General features: G+C 46.9%; 1 protein-coding gene across 1 annotated transcript; it reads right to left on the bottom strand.

The window, feature by feature from the left end:
• Positions 1 to 1791: 1791 nt before the first annotated feature.
• PDCD2 (programmed cell death 2) lies at positions 1792 to 7727 on the bottom strand. The gene is made up of 6 exons (XM_072831643.1): positions 7423 to 7727; positions 6751 to 6993; positions 6282 to 6410; positions 4950 to 5053; positions 3159 to 3272; positions 1792 to 2381 (listed from the first exon to the last, which is right to left on the bottom strand). Exons 1-6 carry the CDS (start codon positions 7703 to 7705, stop codon positions 2223 to 2225), a joined length of 1032 nt encoding a protein of 343 aa, XP_072687744.1. The 5' UTR covers positions 7706 to 7727; the 3' UTR covers positions 1792 to 2222.
• Positions 7728 to 10161: the final 2434 nt, after the last annotated feature.

Raw genomic sequence — 10161 nt, 5'->3', positions numbered from 1 at the left:
TATACGTCATATAGCAGGATAAATGCTTGCTTCTTTCCCTTCGAAAGCTTTGGAGATAAAATACCTCATGAGTTCATATCAATATATCGAATTCAAATTCGGGACTATGGGGGTTTCATTTGATCATTTACATATTTTTTACACTGAGAATCCTTAATTTTTAAAAATACATGAGTTAGAAAACCCCAGTTTTTAGTAGATAAGTCTACTTTACCTTACATTATACCTGCAAACAGTCTTAGTTTACAATATTACCACCAGCGTGATTATCGAAAGCACTTAAACATACTTATTTTGCTGTGATATCCAAATTGTCAAGGGATCATGAGAACGGCATTCAGTATCTAAAATAACAGGACGAATGTATTGCTGTCGTAGTAGGATGAGCGGTTGGGTCAGGCAGCGTTTGAGCCAAATGTGTTTTGGTGGACAGTGGAGTACTTAGATTAGCAGTAGTGAGGGACATCCTCCACAGGAAGTTACTGGGTGAGATGTGAATATTTTATGGTGTTTTTAAATGCATCTTGCTATTTCTAGAGACAACTGAGTTGCTTCATGTTTTTATTTAAATTTTTGGTTTTAGGTTATTTTTATTTAGTATTATTTTCTGTACGGTCATCTTTTTAAGATGGATGCCAGTTGACATGGACACTTTCTGGTAATTTGGACTAGTCTGTAAGTGCAAAGACCCTGTGAACTCTTCACTGTGATTCCCAGAAATTGGCAGGGATGCACACGTAAAGGACAGCCCGGCTGGTTATTCCCAGCACACCTGCGAGAATGTCTACAATCATTTGGTGAGGTTTCCAAACCCTAATGGATTTGCTTAAAGTCCTTGGCAGTCAGGGTGCTGATCTGCATTGGAAAACTGTAACATCTCCCGACTTCAGGAATCATTTATAATTTGCAATGTGAAGACCCCCCCACCCCCGCCACTAGTCCAGTTTTCCAGAAGCCACACATTATCACCATAGTTGTAGGTGATTCTGACTTTGCTCTCTCAGCTTGAAAGCTGTGACACCTTCCTCCTTCCTGACAGGTATTTAAAAGTACCCTAGTGGATTCCCATGTGGCACTTTGCTTCACTGTATTTTATACACACACTTCTATGAATTACATACACATAGGTACACATACACATAGGTACACATAGAATGTGGGCTAATGGGCCACGAGTTTCTCATATAAAAGTGTAGGGAGATAGCCAAGTAGTCAGTGACGTTAACATATGGTGTAACATCCAAAAAGACACACTTCTGGGAGAATATGGACCAACCTAGATTAGCTGTTGGTTTTCAAGCACTCCGTCAACAGCAGTGTCCCTTTAGGCTTGCTGTAGCACTTGGCAGGCGTCACTGGGTGTTGATAGAACCAGGAACCGTCACAACGTAATTGAGAAACACTATCGGCCAGAAGGAGCCTTAGCACGGTTAATAGGTTTAGCGGACCTCAGGGCCACATTTCCCAGTGGCTGATTCCTGCCTCCTTACTTGGGTTTACTCCCCACATGTACGCTGGTTAGGAGATGGGGGTGGGAGGACCTCATTCTTGCCTTGCAGCAGTCTCTGATCAAGGTCAGTTTTGAAGTAGAGCTTCTCTCCAAAGTCAGTTATTCATAACACTCACCAGCCTGTGAGTTCTGTATTTTTCCATTGTTCTGGGCTTCTGTGTATCCTAGAGCCGGTGACAGTGACCTGATTACCAGTCAAGTCTCTTTGGGTTTTACCCAAAAAGTTTTCTCTTGGTTTTAACATTGCATATTTTAGGAGGAAAAATGTTCTGAGTAATGGATTGTCTTAATTAGGCAATTAACCCATTTTTATTGTAGAAAGAAACACGTAGGTAAAACAATTATTTCACTTAGTCTCACCATCCTTAGTTAACTAGTTCCCACCAAGTACGTATCTTTCCAGGTTTCTGTGGACATACACATGTATAAATATTTTAACAAAGATATGAACATGCCATGAAGATCTTGGTGTCAGTTTAAACCTGTATCTTGTACGTACAAGTCTACATCATTAAGACTGCATTACCCTCTGTAGGTATTTACCAACATTTATTTAATTACCTGTCACTGGGCATTATTGTTTCACTAATATTTACACATTGTAAACTCGCCTAAAACAACATCTTTGTACTTTTGTCTCTTAGGATAAAGTGTAGAAGTGGTCTTGCAAGGTCTAAGAGATTAAGAGCATCTGTGAGGCTTTACAGTGTCTTTAGGGTGTATCTGTTATATCTTGCTTCCAGACAAATTCCTCTGTGTAGCCAATCCCCAGTCTACAGCTTTCAGCACAGGTGAAGATAGCCAGGACACCCCAATCGACACTCTTGCCCAGTCTGTCGGCCTTCAGGTAGTTGAGCAGCTGAGGCATGACCTGCAAAGAGGACGACTCAATCAGAGCCTTGCATCGAGGCAGGGAACACTGTCTGCTTTCAACAGGCCTGTGCCAGGGTGATTACAGGGATGCTGGTCTCTCAGTCTCTAGCTTTGACACCAAGAACCAATTACTGTTGGATACAGTCTTCACAATTCCTCTTTTCCCCTAAGCCACAAATAGTACCTACTACCACTGTAAGGTTAGCAGATCGGCTGTGGAAGAACACTTCTACCCAACCCAAATGGATTGTGATCCTTTTGAAAAACCATATGTCTTAATGATTATGTCCATTTGTTTTCCTAACAAATCCACAAGCTAACACCAAACAGTTTAGCACCTCTAATAAAACACTCCTGTCACAAAGTACAAAGACCTTAATTGCTGTAACAAGAAGGAATATTTAAAATTACAAAGGTAACAAAATGGAGACACCAAAAATGATGCTGTAACCGCACTGGGAGGGGGGAGGATGGTCCAGATGGTATAAGAAACTACATTTAAATCCTCATTACTGCACATGTCAGTGAATGGATAATGTCTAAAAACTAGTAAACTGACAAATTACCAGAAAAAGCATGTTATTTAGAGAGAGAAATAACTACCAGATAAGACCATCAAACCTAATCCCCTCCAAGGAATAAGCTCTTAGGTGAGACAAGGCACTTTCTGTAGCAACAACAGGATCCGTGTGTATGTGTTACTTTGGAAAAGTTTTATACCATTTAGTAAGATAACTTAGGGTGATCATATGTTAAAATACTCTTGAAGTCATACCTGGAATTCAAATATCCTCTTGGCACCACAGGGGCAATGTGGAATATCCTTTTCTTGAGGGATATTTTGACCAGAGATCCAGATGGGTGCAATCCCTCTGCCGTATCTGAGAACCTAAAATCAACCAGGATCATGTGCAGATCGCCAACATGTCACCTAAATTACCAGTGGTAGCCTGTGATTGCAGAATCATCTGGAGAACCCTGATGGAACACTCATCTGAAACACAGTTTTACTATTCCCCACCTCAGACCTGGCACTGTTAATAAAATGTCAAGTCAGTTATTTTAGCTTATCTGACTCTGGATACCAAAATCATATTTCATAGATGATAATATGGTTAGAATCTGAATCCTGAGTAGGGTCCCACATAATCCTGTTTCTCCATTACCAGTTTCTGAATCCAGAATGCAGCCCAGAGTCTGTGCTATCAGATAAAAGGAACCTCAGTTAAAAGATTTTGAAAGGGACGGGGCGTCTGGATGGCTCCACTGGTTAGGCACCTGAATGGTTTCAGCTCAGGTCATGATATCAGGCCTGTGAGATGGAGCCCAAGCTCCAGCACAAGGTCTGCTTGTCCCTCTCTTTCTGCACCGCCCCCCCCACACACACACACACAGGTGTGCTGCTCGCTTGCTCTCTCTTGCATACTCTCAAATAAAACCTTTAAAAAATTGAAATATTCTCTCTCCCTTTGCCCTCCCACCCCTGCTTGTGCACAGTCTCGCTCGCTCTCAAGTTTTTTGAAAAACATTTTAAAGATACAAATGCCAAGTAGTTTAGATAAATAATACAGAGATAAATGTCATTGTTAAGATCTTGCGCATCAACAGAATGGCTTTCCTGTGTTTTGTTAAAAGCATACACATTACTAAAAACTACCTTCTCAGTGCTTAGTGCTTACGTCTATCCTTATAATGTTCTTGCTCGGGATATTTATTTGATTCAGTGACTGCTTTATAGAAGTTTAGCTGAGCTTTCTGCAGTGATTTAGGGTCTTTATTTTATTTATTTATTCATGAGACACAGAGAGAGAGAGAGAGAAGCAGAGACACAGGCAGAGGGAGAAGCAGGCTCCATGCAGGGAGCCTGACGCGGGACTTGATCCCAGGTCTCCAGGATCACACCCTGGGCTGAAGGTGGTGCTAAACTGCTGAGTCCCGGGGCTGCCCTGATTTAGTGTCTTTAAGGGGAATGATGTTAATGGAAGAACAGAGATGGAAAAAAAAAAAAAAAAAAAACAGATGAAGACAGGAAACATTTGCTGAGCACTTACTATGTGCCTACATTCTCCCTTCATGCTCACAACTACCCTCTGATTTTTTTACACTGCAGATACAATGACATCAAAGCTCATTGTTTAATTCCAGGATCCAGGATTCTTCCCAATACCAAAGCCCATTTTTCTTTTCACAAAACTAGTGTCTGCGGTAACATGTCATGTTGGTTTTATAAGCAAAAGGTTCCTGTTGGATAAATGGGCAAAAATATCTATTCCTTCCTTCCTTCCTTCCTCCCTCCCTCCTTCCTTCAACTGGTACAAACTTCCTGTATTATAGGCAACACACCTTACTCATCTGTCTCTAATGCTTTCTTTAAAACACGGACCCTCTAGGTGATAAACAGTATAACCTGCAGTCTCAGAAACTACTGACAGGATCAGCAGGACCACTGTGTGAAAGGATTCCTGTAACAAGAGACTAGCTTTATTGTAGCTACTTCTCAGGGACTGTACCCGGAAAACACGGCCTGAAAAGAACACAAGAAGGAGTTGTAAGAGTTCTAGTTTACCTGTTCCGGCTCAAGCGCTATTTTAGTTTTAAACTTCTGGAAAATTTTATCTTCCTTGGATTCATGTTTGGCCATAGAATCCAATTCTTCCTCAGGTGCTTCACCTGAAAAGTCATCAACGTAACTGTTAAGGCAAGAGGACTAATCCCCATGACTTGACATTCCCCATGTGCTGAGGGCAGGAAATTTCAAACCACCAACTTAGAGTTAAATCAGTCAGATGTTCCCGTAGGCTTTCCCTATTTTAATTCATTAAAGTTAGTACTTCAGGACCATCTTATTTTCCAGGTACCCCACTTTGCTGGGCAGGTTCCTAGTGAGTGCTTCTCTTGAAAGCTGTCAATTAAAAGCACAGACGCAAGTCCTGGGTTTAGGACTTGTGCCCAGTAGATGCAAGGACACCCAGCAAACACAGCCTTTTATTCTCACTACTGCCCTTCCGCTGCCTGGACCGTCCCACCAATCTCCTGTCTCACACGTCCCTTCCTGGCTGGTACGCTCACTCCCTGTAGACCCACTGGCTTGTTCTCTCTGCACACTCCCATCCTGGAATCCCAGCTCCAAACCACTGCTGTCCTCAATGGGATTTAGTCTGTGTTACATGTACCAAAGCATATTTATGACAGCACTTGACGGTAACCTATTTTGAAGTCTGATTTAGACTCTCAAACCTAATTTTGTAGCAGTTAGGAACCGAAATTCTGCAGTCAACAACACTGAGCTCTAACTGCAGTTCTAAAACTTTGGTTACATGACCAAGTTACACAGAAAACCTCAAGTTCCTCACTGCAAAATGAGGTAGTTCCTAACTCACTGTACTGCTTGAGAGGAGATCATGCACAAATAGCCTTTGCTGGATAAATGCTGTCTACGCATCCTTCTCTTAAGTACCTGGCTGACCCTGGGACTAGAGTCCCATACCATCATCTCCAGGTAACCTGTAAAATTGGGAATCTGAAACCAGCTAAATGAAACATTTAAAGGGCCCTTGTCACCCCCACCCCCGCAACACTACACTACACACACTCACATGCTCCAACTACAACTGAGAAACAGATCTTGGGTCCAGATGAGCTTATCCAGTGGAGGAGCCTTATCCCACGACCACCCGGATACTGGATACTTGCCCAGACAGGTCTTCATCAGAACCACTATCTGATAAATACACCATGTGGGGAGGTACAGTATTTGAAAATTACAGGCTACAGACTCCAAAGTGAGTTGACTTCTCCTATCATACTGAGTCATACTTCTCCTCTCTTCTTGACATACTGAGCCTTTTCTTTCTAGCATTACATTTAATCACATAACGTTCTAAAGCTAACTCCTTACCCATGCTCCCCACAATTTCGGATTCATTTTCTTTTTCAACAACTTCATGCGTAATCTCCTCTTCTGTTTCTATTACAATTTCAAATTCTGGAAAAAGGAAGTTGTGGTCTGGAATTGTTCCATCTAAATCTGAAACAAGAAAAGGTAACTAAGCATCATTACTAATCCTTTAGTTTTAAAGAGGGTCCAATAATTTTCCATTTGTAAAGTGTATTCTATGTAGTAACAGTTTTCCCTAGTAAATATAATACACAGAGTTCAGCAGTTTAGATAATAAATTAATCGTCCGTATTAAGGCAAGTCTGAGACACAACTGAGCAGGCAAGACCTCATGGTTCCTCCTTCCTAGGTGTTGTTACCAGTTACCAAAATTTTGAAAAGTATGATACCTTCTCTAATCTTAACTTTTAACCTCAGAAGTGGAGAGAGACTATGAAACCGAGCCCGGACTGCAGAAGAGGTGCCTCACCTGGGTGCGAGCAGGCCTGCTTGTGCCCACACCTCCAGTCCAGAGCCTGGTGCTCCTTACTGCAGTAACGGGCCCTGTGGCAGCGGGAGCACGTTTTGGGGCCTAAGCAGCCACAAACCCTGCAGAGGTGAGCACCGGACTTGAGCTGGAGGCACACAGACTCTCCTGTCTCGGGAGGAGGATCCTCAGACGGTGGCTCATAGGAGTAGAAGTCATTTTTTCTGGGCAGCTGATTTCTAAAAACTACGAGGAAATGAGGAGAAATGAAGCATCGTTAGTAAAACAATATAGCAACCGAAATACTGGGGCCTCCGGTTCACACAGAATTGAAAAGAGGGAACTTTCTGATGTCAGGGATCTTATTTTCTGAAAGAGGAGAAAACACCACGTGGAAAACAACAAACTAGTTGGGTATCCACGACCACTGAATGCGGTCTTCGAGCTCGCCGGGGATAACGCAAAGGCTCTGCCGGCCAAGTCGCACTGACCGCAGGGATATGGAGACGCTGTCGGGCCCAGCTCCCTCGGACTGTCGGACTGTCGGGGCCACAGGGCGACGCGGGGGCTGCGGGGGGCGGGGCCGGAGCAGGTGCGCGACGCCCGCCCCCGAGGCCCCGCCCTCCCCGAGGCCCCGCCCCCGCCCGCCCCAGGCCCGGGGCCGCGGCCGCTCACCGCGCAGACCCGCACAGCACGGCGGCGCCCGGCAGCAGAAGAGGAAGAGGCCGCGGTGGAAGGCGTCGGCGCGCTCGGGCAGCGGCGCGTACAGCTGCAGCAGGAAGGCCAGCGGGCGGCCGCACAGCGCGCAGGCCAGCTCCTCGGGCCCCGGCAGCCCCGCCGCGCCCAGCCACGCCGGCCGCCCGCCCACCTTGCTGGGGAACTGCTCGCTGCGCAGCCGCCACGCCGGCGCCGCCTCCGCGAAGCCCAGCTCGACCGGCCCCGCGCGGGCGGCCGCCATGGAGCGCGCGAGCCGGCGGCGGGGCTCGGCGGCGGGGCTCGGCGGCCGGAAGGCGGAAGTCGGCCACCGGAAGCACGCGACGGCGGCTCGGCAGCGATTGGGCTACAGGGAGAGGGGGCGGGACTAGGGAACCGGCCGGCCCCCCGCGGGCGCCGCGCGTCCCTAACTCCGGGTCACGGGGGCGCGGCGGCGCTTAGGGAGCGGGCGCGGGGCGGGGCGACTCGCCAGCCCTTCCCAGGGTTTCAGTTGGGTCCTTCGTTTGGGGCCCTCCCCTGTCCCGCCTTGTGGACGTGGCAGCCTTCGTTACGTCCGACATTGAGAGCTTTATTTTTCTAAGTGAAACTTGACGCGCGTCGGCGATGTCGCCGTCCTTCCCGCGGCCGGTCCCGCAGCCCCCGCCCGGCCCGCGGGGCCACCGCGCACGCGCACCTGCCGCGGGGCGAGCCCCGGCCCGAGGCCCCGAGGCCCCGAGGCCCCGCGCGGTCAGGACCCAGGACCCGGGAGCGGCCGCTCTGCTTCGGGCTCGGCCCCACGTGGACCTCGTGCTGCTGTTCCCGCATCTGTTTTACCCCGGATCCCATCCACCAGGTCCTTCGTTTTGAAAACAAGTTTCTTTAATTTCACTTAAATCGTAGCATTAAAACACAGTAACATTCTCTTTCATCTTAGTGTTTGTTTTCTGGTGGTGTTTCCATAAGCACATGTTAATCATTCTAAAAAAAAAATTTATTTTACCATGTTATTTATTTCTCGGAGAGAGAACCAGCAGGGGGGAGGGGGGGCGGGAGGAGCAGACTCTCCGATGAGCAGGACCCGGTGCTGGGGCTGGGCCCTGGGGCCAGGACCGGAGCCACCCAGGCGCCCCCGTTCGTAGATTCTTAAGCAACCAAAGTAAGTTCTATTTTACTGAAGGGAAAACAATATGAGAATATTTATTTTTGAAAACTAAGTTCGGGAACTTGGGTAAACATACGTCGTCCCTTCTCAGATGGGGTGATTGTGGATGTGAATTGCGTTCTCTGTCCACTGGTTTGCTCAGATTTTCCTTCCCAGCAGTGGAATCCCAGACTTCTTAGAGAATCCAGTGACTTTTCACACCTGAAGCCTGTGCAATCCTGTTTTCTCTATGACACACATAATCCAAACATGTAAAGAGGAGGTAAAGCCGGAGTGCCTCTTTTTTTTTTTTTTAAGATTTTTATTTATTTATTCATGAGAGACACAGAGAGGCAGAGGCATAGGAAGGAGAAGCAGGCTCCATGCAGAGAGCCGGATGCGAAACTCGATCCCGGGACCCCGGGGTCACGCCCTGGGCCCAAGGCAGAGGCTCAACTGCTGAGCCCCCCAGGCGTCCCAGAGCGCCCCTTCAAAGCTAAAACTCGTTTGGGAAATCTGCTTCGGCTCCTACTAGGATCCCTCTGCTTTCTACCTGGAATCCATTTATTATGAGTTCTACCGTATTTTTCGTGGACGAGCGTTCAAATTGCTCTGTGCCCTTTCTCCTAACTCACTGTCAGATCAGCTGTAGCCTGTGGCTCAGCTTTCGATTCTGTCCTTATTGCCATAAGTCTGAAAGCATCAGCTTGCATTTTGGAGATGGATACCGCCGCCACTCCTCTCTCTTACTAAGTCTCCAGTGTGACCTTTGTGGTCCTTGTGCTCTCCTCACACCCCTTTGTTGAGAGGTACACACCTCCCCTCTGGACGTGCTCTAGCTCCTCCCAAACTGTCATCTCAAGGCAATGCATTTTTTATGAGTTTGTTTAGCTGAGGTTCAGCCGATGCCTCTGAGTCCACTTCCTCACCCCCACGTAAAGGGAGCAAGCTGGCAGCTCAGTCCCTTATGAGTTGCTAATATTGCAGAATTTCTGCATTGAATGAGCCCCAGTGAGGATGAGTCATTTTGCTGCTGAACACATGCGTCCCTGCACTGCTGTTTGCCTCAGATTGCCTAGGCACTAGAATCTTCCACCCACGGAAGGGAATTTACAAGGACCACTTAATAATTTTTGGTCTATAAAGAGCAAAGAATGTTTTCCCAAAACCACTGAGGAGAAAATGAGGCTGAGCAGAACTGCCCCAGGTCACAACAGTAGGACAGTCATTGCATGATGTTGGGAATGGCTACTTTGTCCTTTGGAAGCCACCCAGCACAGGGACTCTTTGGGCCAAGTCTTCACCCAGCCCTGGATGAAAAATTGGCAAATTACATATCCTCACCTTTGTTTATGGTCTTTGGTGGTTTTGCTCAGTCATCACAGCCCCAAATGCTCAGCTTGACATCCCATATTGGACTTGTCTTTGGACTCTAGTTTCTCGTTATTCTCACTTGCTATTTCTTATTTGTTGGGCAGTATCAGGATCAGGGATGGGGTCTGGGTCCAGGTCAGCCTCACATTCTGGGTCAGCATTAAGGTCAGTGTTTGGGTCAGGGCCTGGGTCAGGGTTAGGGTCAA

Source organism: Canis lupus, chromosome 7, assembly GCF_048164855.1.
Source record: "Canis lupus baileyi chromosome 7, mCanLup2.hap1, whole genome shotgun sequence".
NCBI classification, from domain to species: Eukaryota; Metazoa; Chordata; class Mammalia; order Carnivora; family Canidae; genus Canis; species Canis lupus.
The sequence above is the reverse complement of the archived record's forward strand: the minus strand, read 5'-3'. Positions and strand labels throughout refer to the sequence as shown.

Bases quoted from the DNA above. Each gene is read 5' to 3' on its own strand.
- PDCD2 (XM_072831643.1), bottom strand. From the start codon at position 7,705: ATGGCGGCCGCCCGCGCGGGGCCGGTCGAGCTGGGCTTCGCGGAGGCG. The intron at 6,994-7,422 runs GTGAGCGGCCGC...ATTTCCTCGTAG, and splicing joins GTGCTGTGCGGGTCTGCGCG to TTTTTAGAAATCAGCTGCCC. The intron at 3,273-4,949 runs GTAAACTAGAAC...GGTTGATTTTAG, and splicing joins TAGCGCTTGAGCCGGAACAG to GTTCTCAGATACGGCAGAGG.